The 27,984-nt window shown below is 38.4% G+C and overlaps 1 protein-coding gene across 2 annotated transcripts in view; it reads left to right on the forward strand.

The window, feature by feature from the left end:
* PLPP1 (phospholipid phosphatase 1) overlaps nt 1–27,984 on the forward strand; it is a 119,726-nt gene that overhangs the window by 62,783 nt on the left and 28,959 nt on the right. The window contains exons 2-3 of one of the 2 annotated variants that reach the window (XM_027101115.1): nt 7,650–7,801; nt 12,739–13,019. In XM_027101115.1, coding sequence (XP_026956916.1) covers nt 7,650–7,801; nt 12,739–13,019 — 433 coding nt within the window. The remainder of the gene's footprint in view (nt 1–7,649; nt 7,802–12,738; nt 13,020–27,984) is intronic. The other variant, XM_027101114.1, reaches the window with a different exon arrangement.

The raw sequence follows: 27,984 nt of genomic DNA on the forward strand, positions 1-27,984 counted from the left end.
TGCTGTGGGTAAAACTTCCAAAACTGTGTTGAATAATAGTGGTGAGAGTGGGCAACCTTGTCTTGTTCCTGATCTTAGTGGAAATGCGTTCAGTTTTTCACCATTGATAATGATGTTGGCTGTGGGTTTGTCATATATGGCCTTTATTATGTTGAGGTAAGTTCCCTCTATGCTTACTTTCCGGAGAGTTTTTATAATAAATGGGTGTTGAATTTTGTCGAAAGCTTCTTCAGCATCTATTGAGATTATCATATGGTTTTTACCCTTCAATTTGTTAATATGGTTTAATCACATTGATTGATTTGCATATATTAAAGAATCCTTGCATTCCTGGGGTAAGCCCCACTTGATCATGGTGTATGATCCTTTTAATGTTCTGTTGGATTCTGTTTGCTAGTATTTTGTTGAGGATTTTTCCCTCCATGTTCATCAGTGATTTTGGCCTGTAGTTTTCTTTTTTTCGTTACATCTTTGTCTGGTTTTGGTATCAGGGTGATGTGGCCTCGTGGAATGAGTTTGGGAGTGTTCCTCCCTCTGCTATATTTTGGAAGAGTTTGAGAAGGATAGGTGTTAGCTATTCTCTAAATGTTTGATAGAATTCTCCTGTGAATCCGTCTGGTCCTGGGCTTTTGTTTGTTGGAAGATTTTTTTTTTTTTTTTTTTTTTTTGTGGTACGCGGGCCTCTGACTGCTGTGGCCTCTCCCATTGCGGAGCAACAGGCTCCAGATGCCCAGGCCCAGCGTCCATGGCTCATGGGCCCAGTCGCTTTGCAGCATGTGGGATCTTCCTGGACCAGGGCATGAACCCGTATCTCCTGCATTGGCAGGCGGACTCCCAACCACTGTGCCACCAGGGAAGCCCTGTTGGAAGATTTTTAATCACAGTTTCAATTTCATTACTTGTGATTGGTTTGTTTATTTTTTCTGTTTTTTCCTGGTTCAGTCTGGGAAGATTGTGCTTTTGTAAGAATTTGTCCATTTCTTCCAGGTTGTCCATTTTATTGGCGTAGAGTTTCTTGTAGCAATCTCTCATGATCCTTTGTATTTCTGCAGTGTCAGTTGTTACTTCTACTTTTTCATTTCTAATTCTGTTGATTTGAGTCTTCTCCCTCTTTTTCTTCGTGAATCTGGCTAAAGGTTTATCAATTTTGTTTATCTTCTCAAAGAACCAGCTTTTAGTTTTATTGATCTTTGCTATTGTTTTCTTCATTTCTATTTCACTTATTTCTGATCTGATATTTTGGATTGTTATGTTTTCATTGTCATTTGTTTCTAGGTAGTTTTTTGATTTCCTCTTTGATTTCTTCAGTGATCTTTTGGTTATTTAGTAGTGTATTGTTTAGCCTCCATGTGTTTGTATTTTTTACAGTTTTTTTTCCTGTAATTAATATCTAGTTCAGTAGCATTGTGGTCGGAAAAGATACTTGATAACGATTTCAATTTTCTTAAATTTACCAAGGCTTGATTTGTTACCCAAGATATGATCTATCCTGGAGAATGTCCCATGAGCACTTGAGAAGAAAGTGTATTCTGTTGTTTTTGGATGGAATGTCCTGTAAATATCAATTAAGTCCATCTTGTTTAATGTATCATTTAAAGCTTGTGTTTCCTTATTTATTTTCATTTTGGATGATCTGTCCATCAGTGAAAGTGGGGTGTTAATGTCCCCTACTATTATTGTGTTACTGTCAATTCTCCCTTTTCTGGCTGTTAGCATTTGCCTTATGTATTGAGGTCCTCCTCTGTTGGGTGCATAAGTATTTACAATTGTTATTTCTTCTTCTTGGATTGATCGTTTAACCATTATATAGTGCCCTTCTTTGTCTCTTGTAATAGTCTTTATTTTAAAGTCTCTTTTGTCTGATATGAGAATTGCTACTCCAGCTTTCTCTTGATTTCCATTTGCATGGAATATCTTTTTCCATCCCCTCACTTTCAGTCTGTATGTGTCCCTAGGCCTGAAGTGGGTCTCTTGTAGACAGCATATATATGGGTCTTATTTTTGTATCCATTCAGCCAGTCTGTGTCTTTTGGTTGGAGCATTTAATCCATTTACATTCAAGGTAATCATCAATATGTATGTTCCTATTACCATTTTCTTAATTGTTTTAGGTTTGTTATTATAGGTCTTTTCCTTCTCTTATGTTTCCTGCTTAGAGAAGTTCCTTTAGCATTTGTTGTAGAGCTGGTGGTGCTGAATTCTCTTAAGCTTTTGCTTGTCTGTAAAGGTTTTAATTTTCTGTCTAAACTGAATGAGATCCTTGCTGGGTAGAGTAATCTTGATTGTACGTTTTTCCCTTTCATCACTTTAAATATGTCCTGCCACTTTCTACTGGTTTGCAGAGTTTCTGCTGAAAGATCCACTGTTAAACTTATGGGGAGTCCCTTGTATGTTATTTGTTGCTTTTCCCTTGCTGCTTTTAATGTTTTTTCTTTGTATTTAATTTCTGATAGTTTGATTAATATGTGTCTTGGTGTGTTTCTCCTTGGATTTACCCTGTATGGTACTTTCTGCACTTCCTGGACCTGATTGAGTTATTTCCTTTCCCATATTAGGGAAGTTTTCAACTGTAATCTCTTCAAATATTTTCTCAGTCCCTTTGTTTTTCTCTTTTTCTGGGACCCCTATGATTCGAATGTTGGTGCATTTAATGTTGTCCCAGAGGTGTCTGTGACTGTCCTCAATTCTTTTCATTCTTTTTTTCTTTGTTCTGCTCTGCGGTAGTTATTTCCACTATTTTATCTTCCAGGTTACTTACACATTCTTCTGCCTCAGTTATTCTGCTATTGATTCCTTCTAGAGAATTTTCAATTTCATTTATTGTGTTGTTCATCATTGTTTGTTTGCTCTTTAGTTCTTCTAGGTCCTTGTTAGATGTTTCATGTATTCTCTCCATTCTATTTCCAAGATTTTGGATCATCTTTACTATCATTACTCTGCATTCTTTTTCAGGTAGACTGCCTGTTTCCTCTTCATTTGTTTGTTTTGATGGGTTTTTACTTTGCTCCTTCATCTGCTGCATATTTCTCTGTCTTCTTATTTTGCTTAACTTACTGTGTTTGGGGTCTCCTTTTTGCAGGCTGCAGGTTCACAGTTCCTGTTGTTTTTGGTGTCTGCCCCCAGTGGGTAAGGCTGGTTCAGTGGGTTGTGTAGGCTTCCTGGTGGAGGGGACTGGTGCCTCTGTTCTGGTGGATGAAGCTGGATCTTGTCTTTCTGGTGAGTAGGACTGAGTCCGGTGGTATGTTTTGGGGTGTCTGTGACCTTATTATGGTTTTTAGGCAGGCTCTCTGCTAATGGGTGGGGTTGTGTTCCTGTCTTGGTAGTTGTTTGGTATGGGGTGTCTGGCACTGGGCCTTGCTGGTCGTGGTGTGGAGCTGGTTTTTAGTGTTGATACGGAGATCTCTGGGAGAGCTCTTGCTGATTGATATTATGTGGGGCTGGGAGGTGTCTGGTGGTCCACTGTCCTGATCTCAGCTCTCCTACCTCAGAGGCTCAGGCCTCATACCCAGCCGGAGCACCAAGACCCCGTCAGCCACGTGGCCTGTTCCATAGTTGCATATAAAATGTGCTCCATTGTGACGACTTGCAAAGCCAGAAACCGGAGGTCAAAACTGTACTGCACAGCCAACTTTGCAGCTATCTGCCCAAACAACCTTACTGTTTGGAGCCTTTCAGCTGCTCCCAAACGTTGATTCCTTTTTCCAACTGCCAAGCACTGGGGCAGCCGGTGCTGCTTTGGGGAATTTTTTTTTAATTTTATATCTTTATTGGAGTATAATTGCTTTTCATTGTTGTGTTAGTTTCTGGCTTTGGGCCATTTTGAAGGGAAGGTCCTCAGGACAAGTGATCCTGGCAACTGCTAGGGGCTTACCCGAAAATTCCCTGATCAGGCTGGCTAGCCATGAGTAGCAAGGATCCTGGCTGGCTGTGCCAAAATTTGTTACATAGTCCAAGCTTGTACTGGTGTTGACCTCTTAGCTTTTGCTTGTCTTGTAAAACTTTGATCTCCCTTTCACATCTGAGTGAAAGCCTTGCAGGGTAGAGTATTCTTGGTTGTAGTTTTTACTTTTCATCTCTTTAAATACATTGTGTCACTCCCTTCTGGCCTGCAGAATTTCTGCTGAGAAGTTAGCTTTATGGGGGTTCCTTTGTAGGTAACTTGTTGCTTTATGGGGGTTCCCTTGTGGGTGACTTGTTGCTTTTACCTTGCTGCTTTCAATGTTGTTTCTTTATTTTTAATTTTTGCCATTTTAATTATAATGTTCTTGGTGGGCTGCTTTTTAGGTTGATCCTGTTTGACACTCTCTGTGCTTCCTGGACCTGGATGTTTTCCCAGAAGTCTCTTAAACTCTCCTCATTTGTTTTTATTCTTTTTTTTCTGTTCAGTTTCAGTGATTTACACAATTCTGCCTTCCAGTTCCTTTGTATCATATAATGTTCTGTTGATTCCTTCTAGAGTATTTTTTATTTCAGTTATTGCATTTTTCAGTGCTGTTTGGTTCTTCTTTATATTTTCTAACTGTTCATTCATTCTTCTCACAAGTTCTTGAACATCTTTATGATCATTATCTTAAACTCTTTTTCAGGTAGGTTGCTTATCTCCACTTCACTTTTAGTTCTTCTGTGATTTTATCTTGTTTCTTTACTTGGAATGTTTTTCTCTGTTTCCTCAATTTGCGTGATTCACTGTTTTTATTTCTGTGTATTTGGTAGGTTGGTTACATTTCCTGATCTTGGAGAAGTGGCTTTATGTAGGAGATGTCCTATGTGGCCCAGCAGCATACTCCTCTCTGGTCACCAGAGCTTTGTGTTCTATGGGTTCCCTCTATAGGGGCTGCATGGGTCCTTCTTTTGTGGCTGGCTGACAATTGTGGGTGTACCGGTGTACGTTGGTGGCCCTCAGTCCTGTTGGTTGCCAGGCCCTGCCTTGTGTGGAGGCTGCCAACTGCTGGTGGATGGGGTTGGGTGGTGGGTGGGGCTGGGTCATGGCTTGACTGGCTGCATGGCCACCCACCACCCAACCTGGTAGTGGCCTGCAGGTGGTTGGCTGGATTCTGACTTGGTTGGCCAAGGGGCCCAAGGTGTCCTGCAGCTGGTGTTGGCCTGCTGTTGGGCAGGGCCAGGGCCCTGGGTGTCTGGGGTGGTGCCAGACTACTAGTGGGTGGGCTGGGTCTTTACACAACTTGCTGTGGGGGGCTGTGGTGGTCCTGGGGCTTGGGTTGGCTTGCTGGTGGGCAGAGTCGGGGCCCAGGAGGACCTGGGGCTAGTGCCGGCCCACTGATGGGCAGAACCAGCTCCTGGGGTCTTTGGCTGTGGGGCCTGAAAGTTCTGGAGCTGGTGTTGGCCTTCTGTGGGCAGTGCCTTGGCCCAGAGTTTGTGGCTGCAGGGCCTTGGGGGTTCTTGGGGTGGTGTCTGCCACAGGTGGGTGGGGCTGGGGCCCATCAGATCTCAGGGCTGGTGCCAGACCCCTGGTGTGTGAGGCCGGGACTGGGGCTAGTGCTGGCCCACTGGTGGGTGGGGCTGGGTCAGACGACTAGCTGTGTGTGTGTGTATGTGTATGTGAGTGGTTCCCGGGGGTCCCAGTGCTGGTGGTGGCCCACTTGTAGGTGGGTCCGGGTCCTGGGTCCTATGGTGGGTGGTGTCATGTACTGGGATGGCTGGGGGCTCAGGGGGTTCTACAGCAATCAACCTGCTGGTGGGTAGGTCTGTGTTCCTGCCCACCTAGCTGCCTGGCTTGGGGCATCCCAGGGCTGGTGCTGTCTGGTGGGCAGGGCTGGTCTGCCACTGACTGGCTAGAGGGAGGATTCTAAAGTGGCACTTAGCACCAGTGTCCTGGTGGTGGGATGAGCTTCCCAAAAATGGCTGCTGCCAGTGTCGTTGTTCCCAGAGAGAGTTTCAGTTGCCTTCTGCCTCCTGGGAGTCTCTCCAAGATCAGCAAGTGGGTCCTACCCAAGCTCCATTCAAATAACTGCTTCTGCCCTGGGTCTTGAAACATATGAGATTTTGTTTGTGCTCTCTTAAGAGTGGAGTCTTTATTTCCCACAGCGCTCTGGCTCTCCCAGAAGTAAGCCCTACTGGCTTTCAGAGCCAAACAGTCTGGAGGTTCATATTACTTGTGTACACCCCCGGGTTGAGGAGCCTGATGTGGAGCTAGGACCTTTCGCTCCTTGGGGAGAACCTCTGCAATTGTAATTATTCTCCCATTTGTGGGTTGCCTACACTGGGAATATGGGTGATGACGATACTGCATCTTCACCCTTTCTACTTGTCTTGTTGTGGTTTCTTCTTTATAGCTTTAGCTGTAGAAGATCTTTTCTGCTAATCTTCAGGTCACTCTTATAGATAGTTGCTCTGTAAATAATCATGATTTTGCTGTGCCTGTTGAAGGAGGTGAGCTCAGGGTCTTCCTTCTCTGCCATCTTGGCCACTGCTTGCATCATAAAGACTTCTAATGGTTTAACAGCTTGGCTAATTGGTTAACACAAAAAAATAAACTTTGGTTTATGTATTCAGAGTCTAAATGAAAAACAGGAAGGTAAATAAAAAGAACCAGTAATGGGCTTCTCCTTTTCATTTGGCCCTTGTAGATTGAACACATTTGATACTTGTAGTCTATGCATCAGGCAGAGTGGCAGAAGCTTGGTTGTCATTGAGCCTTTAGGGCTTAGCAGAGTTGATGAGAAACTGTAAATGGTCATCAAGACTTGGAGCTTCATGGAAAGAAAACCTGAATATACAGTGAGTATGTTAGCTTAGTGGTTATTATGGTATTACTGCTGGGAGAATGGGTCACTTAGGGAATATCCATACCTGGAAAAGTCTTGAAGCAGAACTCATGTTGAGGGTTTCTGCTAAACTCTCTCTCTTAGAAAGCAGTCCTGGTTAGTATTAATCAGGATGCTGGGTGCAGTGATGAACTAAAGGAGGACTGAATTCTTAAAGTTCACATTTAGACAAAAGTTTAGACATTTTGAGATGAGGAGATGAGTGTGAGACGTGATCTTTAGGGAAAACATTGATGATGAAAAAAAGAGAGAGCTCTTTTAGGTGCTTTTGTGCTTGACTCTGTTGTCCATCTTTTCTTAAGAAGCTTGGTTTAAGTTTAGACTCCTTTTCATAGCAGCTCTAAACTTGCTGTAGACAGTACAGAAATGAGTGGATAAACTTTATTTAGATACTCTGATAGCTTAGCCAGTGACTGTGACCTGACCAAATATGGTAGTAATGTCAAGATAAAGTGGGGAATGTCAAAATGCTGTTTGCAACCTTTTGGAAGTAAAGCTCCTGACAAAGTGGTTTGAAAATAGTGTTGAAAACCCTATGATTAAATGACAACAAGAGCATGAGAAGAGATTTTTTTTCCCCTAAAATCAGTTTAGTGTATTTGGGCAGAAACAAAGGGAAGAAGTTGCTCTTGGTTAAATTGGTTGATAGAGGATTTGGAGGCATTGTTTCCTGTAGAGAAAAGATCTGTACCCTAAACTATAATTTTTCTAACTTCTGTTGCATGTGTTGCTGCATTTCCTTTTTCCATGTGCTCTTATTATTTTTGTGGCAAATGTATTTTTAAACATCTCTGGGATAATTATCACCATTAATTAGTTTTGATATTCCTTTTTAATGATATTTTCATTTATTCCTTTTGCTAGCTGGATTGCCTTTTGCAATTCTTACTTCAAGGCATACCCCTTTCCAACGAGGATTATTCTGTAATGATGAGTCCATCAAGTACCCTTACAAAGAAGACACCATACCTTATCCGTTATTAGGTGGAATAATCATTCCATTCAGTATTATCGTTGTAAGTTAAATCCACTTTTCCAAGTTTATCACTTTTGGGCAATTGGCTTAGTTTTGTGTTAACCTGTTAATGATTGAATGTATAACCCTCTAAAACAATGTGTTTTTTTAACCTTTAATGTTATTTGATCAAAATAATCTCAGCTATTTTAAGTGGGGCCAAAAGAGCAACAATGTATAATCAGAAGAACCTTACTGAACATGTGTAGGTTTTATGCTAACCTTTCTAAGTCACTGTGATTTTTTTTAGAGCTCTAATTTGCTATTGTTTCAGTAATAATGCAATAGATGACTATTGTATCAGTGTATTTCTAGCATACTTTTTACCTAGGATATTATTTTATAATTTATTGAGACTGTGCATATGAACTGACTTTCTAGTTACTGAGTTCTAGAAAAGTCTTAACAGGTGTTAAGACTTCATTTAACCCATGTTTAGTTTACTTTAAAGAATTTTTAGATAACGGCAGAAATAGAAGAGCCTGAATTCTATATATAATTAGAAGTGAACACGACAAAGAATTTTTACTGGTACTAAAACACTGTAGTAATTATTGTTTTCTAGGATTTCAGGTGGGAACGCTTAGGGAATGTGCTCTGGGGAGAAGATATCAAGTAATTAGACTACATGATTTTTATAATCGCTTGACTCGGATTTTATGACTTTAATTAGTTTTATGCTCCATAACTTGTAACTTTAGAAATAAGATTTGTGTTACAAGCAGAAAATATGGTCTCATCCAGGAGATAGACCAAAAAGATAATAGCATATCTAGCTTGTCTGTTCTGGAGTTTATTAAAAAACAAAACAAATCTTCTTGATTTAGAAATTTAATGTCTTATTGCAGAATGATCACAGCTCCTTGTTAGCACTAAAAGTTAATCAACTCATAATTTGTGGTGTATAATTAATAAAAGAAAACCTCTGCTATACAAATGTTTGTTTTGCAAGACTCTGAGCTCCTTGAAGGTAGAGGTGGTGCCTTGTTCATCTTGGTATCCTCACTGTTGCCATGGACCCTGACATGTCCTAGGTGCTGGAATGAAACTTGAGAGATTTTGCCGTAATGTTGGTGACTCTCCTACAGTATAGTGAAGTTTTAAGAAATCAGTGGTTTGTTTAATCTAGACAGATCTTTACACTGAGTTTTTACTATTAAAAGAAAGAAAGCCAAGCCTATGATCCTTCCATTAAAGAGGGAGTATGAGTATCAGGGTCTTTTTTTTAAAGTATATGTTTCTGGGACTTCCCTAGTGGCGCAGTAGTTAAGAATCCGCCTGCCTGTGCAGGTGACACGGGTTCGAGCCCTGGTCCAGGAAGATCCCACATGCCGCGGAGCAACTAAGCCCGTGCGCCACAACTACTGAACCTGCGCTCTAGAATCCGCGAGCCACAGCTACTGAGCCTGAGTGCCACAACTACTGAAGCCCATGTGCCTAGAGCCCATGATCTGCAACAAGAGAAGCCACTGCAATGAGAAGCCCACGCACCACAATGAAGAGTAGCCCCCGCTCGCCACAACTAGAGAAAGCTGGTGCACAGCAATGAAGACCCGATGCAGCCTAAATAAATAAATAAATAAATAAATAAAAATAAAGTATGTGTTTCTGAGAGAATAGCTCTTTAAATATAAAAATTTTAGTAGGACTCTTCTGCAAATAGTAGCTGATTTCAGACAAGATTCAAGTACTCAAACACTGCTACAAATGTACTTGTCTTTCAATTCTACTTTTGTTTGTATCTCAGTAAGAAGGATGCTTCATAAGCAAAACTACAGAAATCTGCTACAGACCAGAGGCCTGCAACAGGACAGGGTGCTGTGTAGCCTGCACAGCTAGCGCAGAACGTGACAGACACTCAGTTAGCAAAACTTGTTATTTGTATTTTATTAACTTGGAAGTTTTGATTATTTCACCATCACCTGTGAGAAAGTTATCTTTGTAAAACAGCAAGTAAGTTGAGTGTAGTTTTCCTTAAAAAGAGCAGACTGTTTAAAGGTGCTGTAAAAGTACTTTTTTCATATCAACTGTATCAACAGAGACAAACACTGCTTAGGGCAGTGGTTTTATATACTAATTTAAAATAATTTCAGTTTATTCACTAACTCAGCTTCTTTCAGGCAGCACTTGGTTAGACTTGTATATGTTTAATTTAATTTCTAGAAAGTAAATTATTTCTTTTAAAAAAAAAATCAGGACTGTGATTGGGACTTCATACCAGGCCTTTGATTTGACTTGCAAATGATCCACACATACATGAGTGATTGAGGGAGCCCGATAGAGAATCAGAATTAATATAGTTTCTCAGAAGCCAAGGGAGAATTTCAATAAGGGCAAAATAGTCAGTGATGTTTTATACTACTGAGAAGTTAAGATTTGGGTTGATAAAAATCTGTTTTGACTTTTTTGGAGAGATATTCAGTAGAATAAAGGGAATGGAGGTATTTAGACATATTTAGGAAGGAGTGGAAGTACGCCAATGATTTTAGACTGTTCTTTGGGAAGGTGGGTCCTGAGTGGAAGACACATAACTGTAGTGACAGTGTAGAGATGTATAAAATTATCTTGGTTGGTGGAGATATAAAGAAGATGGTGAGAAAATACTCTGGTACATAGGTTTTAAATGGTTGAATCATGCTGATTTAGATAATTATTAGCTTTGATCTTCAAAGTATTCTGTTTTACTCCCCAAACATCATCTTTAGTTCTTTAATAATTTATCCTGTCTTTATTTGGAGTAGTAAATAACGCGTGACCAGTAATCTCAGCTCTAAGATTAGGGCACAGTTAATTTAAGCGTGGACTTCACCAGAGGCTGAGTTGGTATAAATGGCTCAAAGGGCAAGATAAGGTATTAAAATGAAATGAAAATGTGTCTTGCATGTGTAGTGCAATGCACAGACACATCCCTGCATTTAATTTAGAAGAATTAATTTAGGACATCTCTACTATTTTTTATATAATAAAAAAATGATGTAAGTCGACCTAGCATTTGTTGGCTTTAGAACCCCTCACACCCTTTCCCAGAATTAAGGGCTAAGTTTCAGCATATACCACTTCTGTAGATCAACTTTTAATCTGTGCCCAGTGCTCTGAATGTTCCTAGTGAACATATTTTTGGTCATCAGTGGCAGGAACCAGGGTTTGGGTGGCCCTAAACAATGATCATTATGACTAGGAAGACTCACAGAGACCAGTACTTGTTTTTGGAAAGTAGTTGAGTGCTTACACAAGAAGAGCTGATAGCTGAGAAGTGGAAGTTTTGACTGCTCAAATTGTGGTTGACTAATATATTTGGTATATATTTCAAATTATCGAAGATCAACTCCATAGCAAAACATTAGAGATACCCTTTCTTGCTGCTAATCTATCAAGGCAGTTGCTGGAACACCTTAACAGCCTGAGGAGACTGTAATATACTTTAATTCAAGGCCTCTAGGGCAATCGCCGGGGAGAACCCTAAGCACAGTTGGGGAGGTATGGTATCCCCAGAAGTGCGTGTGGTTTTCCTCTCCTGTGAGGCCTGTTCTCAGCAAAGGTTTGATTAAGTCATTCACATTAAGGATTATAATGAGGAATATATTTCTGTGGGGTTTAACATGTTTAAGGATGTTTACCTTTTCCCCAAGAGGCGAATTGAAATTTACTGACCACCAGCTCTGTTTTAGGTCACTATGGTGGTACTAGCTTTCTGTTGAACTAAAAATTCATTCTTGCTTTTGTAGAGTTCATAGTCTAGTTGTCAAAGTTATGACATTCTAATTATGGAATTCTAGGAGCCTTTGAGCCAGATGAGGAAAAAAATTTTTGATATCAGGTTCTTGAAATCCCTTTCAGGAGGCAACCATTTATTTCATCTGTGGTAAGGCTCACCCTGAAGATAATTAGTCGTCACTAATAGAAATGTTTGAATGCTTTGTAAAATTGTTTATGTAAATTTAAGACGAAGCAGTGAAACTCTTAAGTGAAACTTTGTGATTTATATCCACCCCCAACATAAATTAGCAAGCAGAATTTTTTTTAAGTGTTTATTTTGGTCTCAGGTAGCTAGAGTGTGGTTTATTTTATCAGCAATTTAAATTTTTTGTAATGTTGCCATTCAGTATTTTTTCAAATTTCTCAGGATATTGGCCTGTGAACTTGGGAAGTATTTGAAAACCTTTTTATGCCTTTAATTACACTGGTGCGTGCTCACACACACACTCTAATAGAATCTGGGAAGTCTCTGACTCCCATTTTACAAAAGTCAGTGAAAATTAAAAGAGGAAGGAATCATTTGAAATGTTGTGTTGGAGAAGGAGAGCATCAAGTGTGTGTTTGGTCTTTTAATGAGACTTGTTAAGGAATCCAGCCCTAAATGTCTCCGGGAGAGGCAGGACTGGGAGGCCTTGACAGCTGATCTCTGCCCTCTGTACCCTTTGGCCTCTGTGTTTGATCCCTGCTTTTATTATATTGGCTTTTTCCTCTCTGTGGGACTGTTTTACCCTTTTTAACATGATGAATATTTTTGATTCAAAGGAATGTTTGATGCAAATGCAGATTCTGTCAGATAAAAGTACTTATGTAAGGGATATTCTAATTGGGAAGTTTGTATTCTTTGAAAAACCATGTTTTTTATTCTCCATGATACATCATTGTCTACTTATTAAGGCTTAGTTTATTTGAATACAAGTAAAGAAATAAGGTTTTATTGTTCCAAGGTAGACTTTGAAATTATTTTGGCTTTGCCATTGCTCTGTAAGCAAAGTATCAATTGCTCTGACACCTTTTTTTGTGGTCTAGAATTAGATACCTGTTCTCCATTTGAAAAGGAAAAAAGGGGGAGGTATTTTTAAAACAAATATTTTATTGTGATTTACCATTTTCTTTTCTATTTTTTACTTTGTTTAAAGTGCCTGGTTGCTGCTTTAACATTATTTTTCTGTTTTTTTTTTTCAGATGATTGTTGGAGAAACCCTATCTGTTTACTTTAACCTCTTGCACTCGAATTCCTTTATCAGGAATAACTACATAGCCACTATTTACAAAGCCATTGGAACATTTTTATTTGGTGCAGCTGCTAGTCAGTCCCTGACTGATATTGCCAAGTATTCGATAGGCAGACTGCGGCCTCACTTCTTGGATGTTTGTGACCCAGACTGGTCAAAAATCAACTGCAGTGATGGCTACATTGAAAACTACATATGTCGAGGGAATGCACAAAAAGTGAAGGAGGGCAGGTGCGTGTTAAATTTTTAATGCTTGTTTTATCTTGTGTATTCTTGGAATAGAAGGTTTCAGTGATTGGAAGATGAGTCATCCACTAATTCAGAGAGAAGCTAGTGTAATCAGCAGGAGGTGAACTGAGATCATGTTTGATCTATTTTCTCTACTTACTCTTTTTTCCTGTTTTATCCCTATACTCCATTTAAGAGCATTTTAATGCAACTCTTTTCATCTTCAGTGTATAATAATATAAAATGAACCTTTTAGATCATACAGACCAGGGTCAGCAAACTTTTTCTTAAGGTGCCAGATAATAAATATTTTAGGCTTTGTGGACCGTATGTTGACTAGTATCCAACTCTGCCTTTGTAGCAGGAAAAAGCAGTCACAGACAGTCCTTGAACAAGTGGGTGTAGCTGTGTCCCAGTGAAACTTTATTTATTACATAAACAGTGGCTGCCCTGTGGGTTATAGTTTGCTTACTTCTGATCTAGTCCAACCAGGTATGAAGCTCTGCTAGATCTCTTAGTATTCCTGGAGTATTTTTTTGTAAGGTAACTTCATTCATATTTTGATAGCTCTAGGTCCTCAGGTTGCTTTCTTATAACACACTTGTTGGGCTACTTTCTACATCAGGAGCACTGTTAGACATGAATGAAAGAGAATGTTTGGAACCCAGAAGGTCTAATGCCTTTAATTTATAGATGAGCAGACAGAGGGCCAATAACATTAAATAAAGCCACTAATTAGTAGCAGAGCCAATTCCTCGTCCCAAGTCTCAGAATTGTCAGTCTTTTCTATATGTTTGACCTTCTTGTATTTTAAGATAGCTGTTACCATTTTCCTTTATTTATTCATCCAACAAATACTTTCTCTCAGAAAAACATCCTCTGATTTTTTTTTTTTTTAATATATGATTCCCAGACACTTTATTATCCTTGTTAGTTCTTTTGTAAGTCACAGAGGCCTGCTAGTACCCATCAGTATTTGCATTTAGTGGGGATGAAAAACACCTTATTTAAGAGTATGCATTATGCTATGTATTTGGCATTCAGCAGTGAACAAGACAGCTCTGGTTTCTATCTTCATGGAGCTTAGTCTAGCAGGGAAGACTTACATTAAACAATGTTGACAATGGAATAGAATCTCCCTGTTGATAACAAGGCCAAAGAATAGACAGGCTGTTGAATGGCAAGCTCTGAGGTGATGATATGAGGACTGATATGGGTGTAAAGTCTTAATGAAGGGGGGAAAGTGACTTAAGTGCTAACTGGTTGAGAAGTAGATAGTGGAAGGTGGTATTGTTGATTTGAGCATAGGTAAGCAAGCATTTTTTATAAGAGGGAAAGAATGGTCCAGAAATGGCTTTGAGGAGTGATGAAGATAATCAAGACCAACACTGGACTCTTAAGGTGTGGGATGTAGATATCTCATTCTCTGCTTTGATAGTAATACAGGGCCAAGCAGTGTCCTAGGGAAAGGCTCTTTAATTTAATAACTAGGAGATGTGAAGTTTCAGTGAAGAGTTTGAAGACACAGGGAAATACAGAGGATTTTAACCATAGAATTGGAATTCCAGAATGTACAGTGGAGGAGTTGGGTTGGAAGGGATAATTAGTGGCTTGGCTGGAGAAGAGAAAGCTTATTTTGATAGAGATTGCTTCTAATTTGTTGATCAGTTTGTGAAGAACTGCCATTTTGATATTAAGTCCTCTAATCCATGAGTATGGTATATCTTTCCATTTATTTGATGTTCTTTAGTTTCTCTTAGCAATAGTTTTTAGATTTTGGTGTCCATGTCGTGCACACATTTTGTTAAATATATCACTGAGTTTTTAATATTTCTTTCTTTTTTTTTTTTTTGCTGTACGCGGGGCCTCTCACTGTTGTGGCCTCTCCCATTGCGGAGCACAGGCTCCGGACGCGCAGGCTCAGCGCCCATGGCTCACGGGCCCAGCCGCTCCGCGGCATGTGGGATCTTCCTGGACTGGAGCATGAACCCGTGTCCCCTGCATCGGCAGGTGGACTCTCAACCACTGTGCCACCAGGGAAACCCTTTAATATTTCTTGATGCTATTACGAAAGGGTTTTTAAAAAATTTTTAAATTGATTTCTAGTTGTTATGTTTAGAAATAAAGCAAACAAACAAAAAGTTGGTTTTTTTATATGGTTTTATTTGGCCTTTTATCCTATAACCTTGTTAATGTAACTTATTAGTTGGAGTAACTTCTTTTATAGGTTCTTCAAGATTTTCTCTGTTCCTCTTCATACTGTCTGTGAATAAAGAGAGTTATACTTCTTTTTTTCCCTTCTATATTGCCTTTTATTTCTTTTCCTTGCTGTATTATACTGGCTAAGACTGCTAATACAATGTTGAAAGAAGTGGGGAGAGCAGATAATGCTTGTTTTATTCCTGACCTTAGGTAGAAAGCATTCAGTGTTTCACCATTAAATATATTACCTATGTGTTTTCTGTAGATGTCCTTTATTAGATTTTTGTCGAAAGTGTGTGGTTTGTCAGATGCTTTTTCTATGGCTGTTGAGAAGGTCATGTTGTTTTCCTTCTTTATTCTCTCAATACAATGTATGCCTTTAATTTTGGAATATTAAAGCAACTTTTCATTCCTGGGAATAAACTCCACTTGGTCATGGTATATAAAATCTTTTTATATTAAGTGGATTCAATTTGCTAATGTTTTGTTAATGATTTTTTCTTCTGTGTTCATGAGTGTTATTTGTCTATAGTTTTCTTTTAAAGTTGTTGCCTAGATTTGATATCAGTGTTTGGTATTAAGGTTTGATAGAATTTGCCAGTAAATACATTTAGACTTGGAGTTTTCTTTGTAGGAATGTTTTTTTAAAAAATGGATGTAGGATTATCAGGTTATTCCTTTCTTTTTTTTTAAAATTTATTTGTTTGGTTTTGGCTGCATTGGGTGTTTGTTGCTGTGCGCAGGCTTTCTCTAGTTGCGGTGAGTGGGGGCTGCTGTTCACTGTGATGCACGGGCTTCTCATAAGTCTGTTTTGTTGCAGAGCACAGCTCTAGGCACACAGGCTTCAGTAGTTGTGGCACACGGACTCAGTAGTTGTGGCTCACAAGCTCTAGAGCGCAGGCTCAGTTGTGGCGCACGGGCTTAGTTGCTCTGCGGTATGTGGGATCTTCCCAGACCAGGGCTTGAACCCATATCCCCTGCATTGGCAGGCGGATTCTTAACCACTGCGCCACCAGGGAAGTCCTGGTTATCTCTTTCTTATATGAGCTTTTGTCATTTGCCTTTTAAGGATTTGTCTATTTATCTAAATTATCAAATTTATTGACATCAAGTTGTTCACAGTGTCTCCTTACTGTCCTTTTATTGTTTGTAAGAAGTGTAGAGCAAGCCCCTCTTACATTCCTGCCATTGATAATTTGTGTCTTAATCTCTTTTTTCTGGAGTGGTCTGGCACGAAGCTTTCAATTTTATTAATCTTTTTATTAGTTTCATTGGTTTCTTTTGGGGTCATTGACTTTATTGTTTTTCTATATTCAATTTCCTTTATTTCTGCTATTTTATTTACTTCTGCATGCTTTCAGTTTTATTAGCTCTCTTTTGTAGTTTCATAAGGTAGAAACCTAGATCATTAGCTATGTCACAAATTTTGATATATTGTATCTTCATTTTCATTTAAAAATATTTTCTAATTTCCCTTGTGTTTTCCTCTTTGATCAATGGGTTATTTATCTTTCTGTAATTTATTTGTGGTTAAATTACATTGTAATCATAGAACATACTTTGTATGATTAGAATGCTTTTAAATGTATTGAGGTTCATTTCATTGCCCAGCATATGATCTGTCCTTGAGAATATACCATGTGCATTTGAAGAGAATGTGTATTCTGCTGTTTTGGGGGTGGAATGTTCTATAGATGTAAATTTGGTCAAGTTGATTGATAGTGTTATTCAAATAATCTATATCTGTATGAATTTTCTACAGAGATGTTTTGTCAGTTATTCTTAGGAGTTTGAAATCTCTATAACTGTTGATTGTTTTTGTTCTTTCCTTTCTGTTAGCTTTTGTTTCATTTATTTTGTGATTCTGCTCTTTGTTGTATAACATTTCTAAATGTTCTTTTTTCCAGCTGTAGGTACCCTTTTCTGTATGAACTCTCTTTTTTTTGAATTTTGTTTATTTTTTTATACAGCAGGTTCTTATTAGTTATCCATTTTATACATATTAGTATATATATGAACTGTCTCTCTTTGTTTCTAGAAATATCCTTTACCTTAAGTCTGTTTTGTCTGATAATAATATATAGCCACTCTCGTACTCTCATGTTTTATTGCATGGATAGTATATATTTTCCATAAGTAAAACTTTTAGTTCATTTGAATCTTGGAATATAAAGTGCGTTTGTTGGATATTTAAAGTATGTAGGTCAGGTCTTGTTTATACTTTTTAATCTAGTGTAAAAAATCCCTGCTTTTTGATTAGAGTGTTTAATTAATTCACATTATTGTAATTATCCATTGTGGATTTAGGTCTGCCATTTTGCTCTGTGTTTTCTATTTGTCTCATCTTGCTGTCTTTTTTTTTAAATTGAGGAATAATTGACATGTAATGTATTTTAACATATTAGTTTCAGGTGTAATTTCTTTTTTTTCATCTCTTGATTTCTATTCTTCTTATACTGCTTTCCTTTGTATTACACAAATATTTTTTAGTGTAAATTTTAAGTATTCTGACATTTAATCTAAGTTTTTGGTTATTTTTTGGTGTTTCTGTAGTGATTACATCTTTTTGTCATAATTTACTTCAAGTTAATGCTTTTTAAAAATTTTTTAAAATTTTATTTTTTTATACAGCAGGTTCTTATTAGTCATCAGTTTTATACACATCAGTGTATACATGTCAATCCCAATCGCCCAATTCAGCACACCACCATCCCCACTCCCCCGCGGCTTACCCCCCTTGGTGTCCACACGCTTGAGAATGTCCATATGTTCTCTACATCTGTGTCTCAACTTCTGCCCTGCACACTGGTTCATCTGTACCATTTTTCTAGGTTCCACATAAATGCGTTAATATACGATATTTGTTTTTCTCTTTCTGACTTACTTCACTCTGTATGACAATCTCTAGATCCATCCACATCTCAACAAATGACTCAATTTCGTTCCTTTTTATGGCTGAGTAATGTTCCATTGTATACATGTACCACAACTTCTTTATCCATTCGTCTGTCGATGGGCATTTAGGTTGCTTCCATGACCTGGCTATTGTAAATAGTGCTGCAATGAACATTGGGGTGCGTGTGTCTTTTTGAATTATGGTTTTCTCTGGGTACATGCCCAGTAGTGGAATTGCTGGATCATATGGTAATTCTATTTTTAGTTTTTTAAGGAACCTCCATAGTGTTCTCCATAGTGGCTGTATCAATTTACATTCCCACCAACAGTGTAAGAGGGTTCCCTTTTCTCCACACCCTCTCCAGCATTTGTTGTTTGTAGGTTTTCTGATGATGCCCATTCTAACTGGTGTGAGGTGATACCTCATTGTAGTCTTGATTTGCATTTCTCTAATAATTAGTGATGTTGAGCAGGTTTTCATATGCTTCTTGGCCATCTGTATCTCTTCTTTGGAGAAATGTCTATTTAGGTCTTCTCCCCATTTTTGGATTGGGTTGTTTATTTCTTTAATATTGAGCTGCATGACCTGTTCATATATTTTGCAGATTAATCTTTTGTCTGTTGATTTGTTTGCAAATATTTTCTCCCATTCTGAGGGTTGTCTTTTCGTCTTGTTTACAGTTTCCTTTGCTGTGCAAAAACTTTTAACTTTCATTAGGTCCCATTTGTTTATTTTTGTTTTTATTTCCATTACTCTAGGAGGTGGATCAAAAAAGATCTTGCTGTGATTTATGTCAAAGAGTGTTCTTCCTATGTTTTCCTCTAAGAGTTTTATAGTGTCTGGTCTTACATTTAGGTCCCGAATCCATTTTGAGTTTATTTTTGTGTATGGTGTTAGAGAATGTTCTAATTTCATTCTTTCACATGTAGCTGTCCAGTTTTCCCAGCACCACTTATTGAAGAGACTGTCTTTTCTCCATTGTATATCCTTGCCTCCTTTGTCATATAGATTAGTTGACCATAGGTGCGTGGGTTGATCTCTGGGCTGTCTATTTTCTTCCGTTGATCTATCTTTCTGTTTTTGTGCCACTACCATATTGTCCTGACTACTGTAGCTTTATAGTATAGTCTCAAGTCAGGGAGTCTAATTCCTCCAGCTCCGTTTTTTTCCCTCAAGACTGCTTTGGCTGTTCAGGGTCTTTTATGTCTCCATACAAATTTTAAGATTTTTTGTTCTAGTTCCCTAAAAAATGCCATTGGTTATTTGATAGGGATAGCATTGAATCTGTAGATTGCTTTGGGTGGTATAGTCATTTTCACAATATTGATTCTTCTAATACAAGAACATGGTGTATATCTCCATCTGTTGGTATCATCTTTAATTTCTTTCATCAGTGTCTTATAGTTTTCTGCATACAGTTCTTTGTCTCCCTAGGTAGGTTTATCCCTAGGTGTTTTATTCTTTTTGTTGCAATGGTAAATGGGAGTGTTTCCTTAATTTCTCTTTCAGATTTTTCATCATTAGTATTTAGGCATGCAAGAGATTTCTGTGCATTAATTTTGTATCCTGCAACTTTACCAAATTCATTGATTAGTAGTTTTTTGGTGGCATCTTTAGGATTCTCTATGTATAGTATCATGTCATCTGCAAACAGTGACAGTTTTACTTCTTCTTTTCCAATTTGTATTCCTTTTATTTCCTTTTGTTATCTGATTGGCATGGCTAGGACTTCCAAAACTATGTTGAATAATAGTGGTGAGAGTGGACATCCTTGTCTCGTTCCTGATCTTAGAGGAAATGCTTTCAGTTTTTCTCCATGGAGAATGATGTTTGCTGTGGGTTTGTCGAATATGGCCTTTATTATGTTGAGGTAGGTTCCCTCTTTGCCCACTTCTGGAGAGTTTTTGTCATAAATGGGTGTTGAATTTTGTCAAAAGCTTTTTCTGCATGTATTGAGATGATCATATGGTTTTTATTCTTCAGTTTGTTAATATGGTGTATCACATTGATTGATTTGCATATATTGAAGAATCCTTGCATCCCTGGGATAAATCCCACTTGATCATGGTGTGTGCTCCTTTTAATGTGCTGTTGGAATCTGTTTGCTAGTATTTTGTTCAGGATTTTTGCATCTATATTCATCAGCGATATTGTCCTGTAATTTTCTTTTTTTGTAGTATCTTTGGTTTTGTATCAGGGTGATGTGGCCTCAAGAATGAGTTTGGGAATGTTCCTTCTCTGCAAATTTTTGCAAGAGTTTGAGAAGGATGGGTGTTAGCTCTTCTCTGAATGTTTGATAGAATTCACCTGTGAAGCCATCTGGTCCTGGACTTTTGTTTGTTGGAAGATTTTTTTTTTTTAACACATCTTTATTGGGGTATAATTGCTTTACAATGGTGTGTTAGTTTCTGCTTTATAACAAAGTGAATCAGTTATACATATACATATGTTCCCATATGTCTTCCCTCTTGCGTCTCCCTCCCTCCCACCCTCCCTATCCCACCCCTCCAGGCTGTCACAAAGCACCGAGCCAATATCCCTGTGCCATGCGGCTGCTTCCCACTAGCTATCTACCTTACTACGTTTGTTAGTGTGTATATGTCCATGACTCTCTCTCGCCCTGTCACAGCTCACCCTTCCCCCTCCCCATAACCTCAAGTCCGTTCTCTAGTAGGTCTGCGTCTTTATTCCTGCCTTACCCCTAGGTTCTTCATGACATTTTTTTTTCTTAAATTCCATATATATGTGTTAGCGTACGGTATTTGTCTTTTTCTTTCTGACTTACTTCACTCTGTATGACAGACTCTAGGTCTATCCACCTCATTACAAATAGCTCAATTTCGTTTCTTTTTATGGCTGAGTAATATTCCATTGTATATATGTGCCACATTTTCTTTATCCATTCATCCGATGATGGGCACTTAGGTTGTTTCCATCTCCGGGCTATTGTAAATAGAGCTGCAATGAACATTTTGGTACATGACTCTTTTTGAATTTCGGTTTTCTCAGGGTATATGCCCAGTAGTGGGATTGCTGGGTCATATGGTAGTTCTATTTGTAGTTTTTTAAGGAACCTCCATACTGTTCTCCATAGTGGCTGAACCAATTCACATTCTCACCAGCAGTGCAAGAGGGTTCCCTTTTCTCCACACCCTCTCCAGCATTTATTGTTTCTAGATTTTTTGATGATGGCCATTCTGACTGGTTGAGATGATATCTCATTGTAGTTTTGATTTGCATTTCTCTAATGATTAATGATGTTGAGCATTCTTTCATGTGTTTGTTGGCAGTCTGTATATCTTCTTTGGAGAAATGTCTATTTAGGTCTTCTGTCCATTTTTGGATTGGGTTGTTTGTTTTTTTGTTATTGAGCTGCATGAGCTGCTTGTAAATTTTGGAGATTAATCCTTTGTCTGTTGCTTCATTTGCAAATATTTTCTCCCATTCTGAGGGTTGTCTTTTGGTCTTGTTTATGGTTTCCTTTGCTGTGCAAAAGCTTTGAAGTTTCATTAGGTCCCATTTGTTTATTTTTGTTTTTATTTCCATTACTCTAGGAGGTGGGTCAGAAAGGATCTTGCTGTGATTTATGTCATAGAGTGTTCTGCCTATGTTTTCCTCTAAGAGTTTGATAGTTTCTCACCTTACATTTAGGTCTTTAATCCATTTTGAGCTTATTTTTGTACATGGTGTTAGGGAGTGATCTAATCTCATACTTTTACATGTACCTGTCCAGTTTTCCCAGCACCACTTATTGAAGAGACTGTCTTTTCTCCATTGTATATCCTTGCCTCCTTTGTCATATAGATTAGTTGACCATATGTGCGTGGGTTTATCTCTGGGCTTTCTATCCTGTTCCACTGATCTTTCTGTTTTTGTGCCAGTACCATACTGTCTTGATTACTGTAGCTTTGTAGTATAGTCTGAAGTCAGGGAGCCTGAATCCTCCAGCTCCTTTTTTCGTTCTCAAGATTGCTTTGGCTATTCGGGGTCTTTTGTGTTTCCATACAAACTGCGAAATTTTTTGTTCTAGTTCTGTGAAAAATGCCATTGGTAGTTTGATAGGGATTGCATTGAATCTGTAGATTGCTTTGGGTAGTAGAGTCATTTTCACAATGTTGATTCTTCCAATCCAAGAACATGGTATATCTCTCCATCTATTTGTATCATCTTTAATTTCTTTCATCAGTTTCTTATAATTTTTGCATACAGGTCTTTTGTCTCCTTAGGTAGGTTTATTCCTAGATATTTTATTCTTTTTGTTGCAATGGTAAATGGGAGTGTTTTCTTGTTTTCACATTCAGATTTTTCATCATTAGTATATAGGAATTCCAGAGATTTCTGTGCATTAATTTTCTATCCTGTCACTTCACCAAATTCATTGATTAGCTCTAGTAGTTTTCTGGTAGCGTCTTTAGGATTCTCTATGTATAGGATCATGTCATCTGCAAACAGTGACAGCTTTACTTCTTCTTTTCCGATTTGGATTCCTTTTATTTCCTTTTCTTCTCTGATTGCTGTGGCTAAAACTTCCAAAACGATGTTGAATAAGAGTGGTGAGAGTGGGCAACCTTGTCTTGTTTCTGATCGTAGTGGAAATGGTTTCAGTTTTTCACCATTGAGGACAATATTGGCTGTGGGTTTGTCATATATGGCTTTATTATGTTGAGGAAAGTTCCCAGTGTGCCTACTTTCTACAGGGTTTTAATCGTAAATCGGTGTTGAATTTTGTCGAAAGCTTTCTCTGCATCTATTGAGATGATCATATGGTTTTTCTCCTTCAATTTGTACATATGGTGTATCATGTTGATTGATTTGCGTATATTGAAGAATCCTTGCATTCCTGGAATAAACCCCACTTGATCATGGTGTATGATCCTTTTAATGTGCTGTTGGATTCTGTTTGCTAGTATTTTGTTGAGGATTTTTGTCTCTATGTTCATCAGTGATATTGGCCTGTAGTTTTCTTTCTTTGTGATATCCTTGTCTGGTTTTGGTATCAGGGTGATGGTGGCCTTGTAGAATGAGTTTGGGAGTGTTCTTTCGTCTGCTATATTTTGGAAGAGTTTGAGAAGGATAGGTGTTAGCTCTTCTCTAAATGTTTGATAGAATTCGCCTGTGAAGTCATCTGGTCCCGGGCTTTTGTTTGTTGGAAGATTTTTAATCAGAGTTTCAATTTCAGTGCTTGTGATTGGTCTGTTCATATTTTCTATTTCTTCCTGATTCAGTCTTGGCAGATTGTGCATTTCTAAGAATTTGTCCAGTTCTTCCAGGTTGTCCATTTTATTGGCATAGAGTTGCTTGTAGTAATCTGTCATGATCCTTTGTACTTATGCAGTGTCCATTGTTACTTCTCCTTTTTATTTCTAATTCTATTGATTTGAGTCTTCTCCCTCTTTTTCTTGATGTGTCTGGCTAATGGTTTATCCATTTTGTTTATCTTCTCAAAGAACCAGCTTTTAGTTTTATTGATGTTTGCTGTCGTTTCCTTCATTTCTTTTTCATTTATTTCTGATCTGATCTTTATGATTTCTTTCCTTCTGCTAAGTTTGGGGTTTTTTTGTTCTTTCTTTAATTGCTTTAGGTGCAAGGTTAGGTTGTTTATTCGAGATGTTTCCTTTTCTTAAGGTAGGATTGTATTGCTATAAACTTCCCTCTTAGAACTGCTTTTGCTGCATCCCATAGATTTTGGGTTCTCGTGTCTCCATTGTCATTTGTTTCTAGGTGTTTTTTGATTCCTCTTTGATTTCTTCAGTGATCACTTCGTTATTAAGTATTGTATTGTTTAGCCGTCATGTGTTTGTATTTTTTCAGATCTTTTCCTGTAATTGATATCTAGTCTCATAGCGTTGTGGTCGGAAAAGATAGTTGATACAATTTCAATTTTCTTAAATTTACCAAGGCTTGATTTGTGACCCAAGATATGATCTATCCTGGAGAATGTTCCATGAGCACTTGAGAAAAATGTGTAGTCTGTTGTTTTTGGATGGAATGTCCTATAAATATCAATTAAGTCCATCTTGTTTAATGTATCATTTAAAGCTTGTGTTTCCTTATTTATTTTCATTTTGGATGATCTGTCCTTTGGTGATAGTGGGGTGTTAAAGTCTCCTACTATGAATGTGTTACTGTCGATTTCCCCTTTTATGGCTGTTAGTATTTGCCTTATGTATTGAGGTGCTCCTATGTTGGGTGCATAAATATTTACAGTTGTTATATCTTCTTCTTGGATCGATCCCTTTATCATTATGTAGTGTCTTTCTTTGTCTCTTGTAATAGTCTTTGTTTTAAAGTCTATTTTGTCTGTTATGAGAATTGCTACTCCAGCTTTCTTTTGATTTCCATTTGCATGGAATACCTTTTTCCATCCCCTCACTTGCAGTCTGTATGTGTCCCTAAGTCTGAAGTGGGTCTCTTGTAGACAGTATATATATGGGTCTTGTTTTTGTATCCATTCAGCAAGCCTGTGTCTTTTGGTTGGAAAATTTAACCCATTCACGTTTAGGGGAATTATCCATATGTATGTTCCTATGACCATTTTCATAATGTTTTGAGTTTGTTTTCGTAGTTCCTTTTCTTCTCTTGTGTTTCCCACTTAGAGAAGTTCCTTTAGCATTTGTTGTAGAGCTGGTTTGGTGGTGCTGAATTCTCTTAGCTTTTGCTTGTCTGTAAAGCTTTGGATTTGTCCATCGAATCTGAATGAGATCCTTGCCTGGTAGAGTAATCTTGGTTGTAATTTCTTCCCTTTCATCACTTTAAGTATATCATGCCACTCCCTTCTGGCTTGTAGACTTTCTGCTGAGAAATCAGCTGTTAGTCTTGTGGGAGTTCCCTTGTATATTATTTGTCATTTTTCCCTTGCTGCTTTTAATAATGTTTCTTTGTCTTTAATTTTTGCCAATTTGATTACTATGTGTCTCGGCGTGTTTCTCCTTGGGTTTTCCTGTATGGGACTCTCTGCGCCTCCTGGACCTGGGTGGCTATTTCCTTTCCCATGTTTGGGAAGTTTTCGACTATAATCTCTTCACATATTTTCTCTGGTCCTTTCTCTCTCTCTTCTCCTTCTGGGTCCCCTATAATGCGAATTTTGTTGTGTTTAATGTTGTTCCAGAAGTCTGTTAGGCTGCCTTCCTTTCTTTTCACTCTTTTTTCTTTATTCTGTTCCACAGCAGTGAATTCCACCATTCTGTCTTCCAGGTCATTTATCAGTTCTTCTGCCTCACTTATTTTGCTATTGATTCCTTCTAGTGTAGTTTTCATTTCAGTTATTGTATTGTTCATCTCTGTTTATTTGTTCTTTAATTCTTCTAGGTCTTTGTTGAACATTTCTTGCATCTTCTCAATCTTTGCCTCCATTCTTTTTCCGAGGTCCTGGATCATCTTTGCTATCATTATTCTGAATTCTTTTTCTGGAAGGTTGCTTACCTCCACTTCATTTAGTTGTTTTTCTGGGGTTTTATCTTGTTCCTTCATCTGGTACATAGCCCTCTGCCTTTTCATCTTGTCTGTCTTTCTGTGAATGTGGTTTTTGTTCCACAGGCTGCAGGATTGTAGTTCTTCTTGCTTCTGCTGTGTGCCCTGTGGTGGAGGAGGCTATCTAAGAGGCTTGTGCAAGTTTCCCGATGGGAGGGACTGGTGCTGGGTAGAGCTGACTGTTGCTCTGGTGGGCAGAGCTCAGTAAAACTTTAATCTGCTTGACTGCTGATGGGTGGGGCTGCGTTCCCTCCCTGTTGGTTGTTTGGCCTGAGACTTCCAACACTGGAGCCTACCTTGGGTCTTTGGTGGGGCCAATGGCGGACCCTGGGAGGGCTCACGCCAAGGAGAACTTCTGCTGCCAGTGTCCTTGTCCCCATGGTGAGCCACAGCCACCCCCCCCCCCCCCGCCTCCGCAGGAGACCCTCCAACACTAGCAGGTAGGTCTGGTTCAATCTCCCTTGGGGTCACTGCTCCTTCCCCTGTGTCCTGATGCACATACCACTTTGTGCGTGCCCTCCAAGAGTGGAGTCTCTGTTTCCCCCAGTTCTGTCAAAGTCCTGCAGTCAAATCCCAGTAGCCTTCAAAGTCTGGTTCTCTAGGAATTCCTCCTCCTGTTGCCGGACCCGCAGGTTGGGAAGCCTGACGTGGGGCTCAGAACCTTCACTCCAGTGGGTGGACTTCTGTGGTATAAGTGTTCTCCAGTCTGTGAGTCACCCACCCAGCAGTTATGGGATTTGATTTTACTGTGATTGTGCCCCTTCTACCGTCTCATTGTGGCTTCTCCTTTGTCTTTGGATGTAGGGTATCTTTTTTGGTGAGTTCCAGTGTCTTCCTGTCGATGATTGTCCAGCAGCTAGTTGTGATTCTGCTGTTGTCACAAGAGGGAGTGAGAGCACTTCCTTCTACTCTGCCATCTTGGTTTGTCTAAACAATGCTGACTTTCTTATGGCAAAATTAGCCCTTTGTATACAGTATAGCTCTGTGCCCCCAACCTCCACACACTTTGGTTTATTATTGTCATATATATTAAATCTGTATACATTATAAACTCAACAAAATTGTGTTGTAATTTTTGTTTTAAACAGTCACGTTTAAAGAAATTAATAGAAGAAATTAACTGAAAGTCTCTTTAATGATTAGGAGATGTAGTGAATCTTCAGTGAAGAGTGTTAAAGATACAGGAAAATACAGGTTTCTTTGTTTATAGAACTGGATTTCCAGAGTGCCCAGTGGAGGGTTTGGAATTCCAGTTACCATCTGGTGTAATTTCCCTCAGTCTGAAGAAGTTTCTTTAGTATTTTTGTGGCTCAGGTTTGCTAGCAACTAATTCTCAGCTTTTTTTTTTGTCTGGAAATAGCTTTTCTTTGCTTTAATTTTTCAAGAATAATTTTGCTGGATATAAAATTCTTTGGTATTTTCCTTTCCAAATTTTGGAATATGTCATTGCACAGTCTTCTGGTTTCTATCGTTTCTGATGAGAAATAATCTGTTAGTTGTATTCTTGTTCCCCTTTATGTGATGTATTATTTTCTCTTATACTGCTTTTGTTAATTTTACTCTGATGTGTCTAGGTATGGTTCTGTCTTTATATTTGTACTACTCAGAGTTTGTTGAGCTTCTTTATAGGTTTCACCATTCTAGTCTTAGTTCAGTACTTTTTCATCAAGCACTATGCCCGTGTCTTTAAGAATATGTTTCCTACATTAACCAACAGAAAATAGACAGGAAAACTCGAATGTTTTCTCTCAGCCAGGGAATTTAAGAAAGTCACTATGGTGATGAGGGTTTACCTCAACTCCAGAAAATGTTTTTGTAAATGCTTCTTAAAGGACACAAATTCTTTACACATGTATTGTTTTTCTGGTTCAGGTACATAAATCTTAACTCAAACTTTTTTTGTGACCTATCTTATTGAGAGATTTTTCTTTCTTATACAAGCCATTTGGACAAAATTTGAAGTAATATAATTTAGTTAAAATGGTATTAAAATAATTACATTTTTCAGTCCATATGTGTCATCCTCTCTATCTCTTCCTAGTGTACCCAAATTGTCCAACGTGTACTATGACTCTCATTGTACTTTTGGCTGAAGTACACTTGGGTTTTTTACCCATCATCATCTCACATTTCTACATCAACCCACAAGCAGTTTTCCACTTAAAGTCCTATGTAAGGGTCAGGAAAACAATCTCTTCCAAAGCAGTATGAATTATCTGGATAACTCTAATTGCAAAGCTATGTATATTGCAAATAATTATTTTATTTTTTTTAAACCCTTCAAAGACTTCCCATCACTCTTTTTTTTCTATTTATTTATTTATTTATTTATTTATTTGTCGTTGGCTGTGTTGGGTCTTCATTGCTGTGCGCGGACTTTCTCTAGTTGTGGCAAGTGGG

This window comes from Aethalodelphis obliquidens, unplaced genomic scaffold (genome assembly GCF_003676395.1).
Source record: "Aethalodelphis obliquidens isolate GAN/ISIS:26980383/991018 unplaced genomic scaffold, ASM367639v1 scaffold4, whole genome shotgun sequence".
Lineage (NCBI taxonomy): Eukaryota > Metazoa > Chordata > Mammalia > Artiodactyla > Delphinidae > Aethalodelphis > Aethalodelphis obliquidens.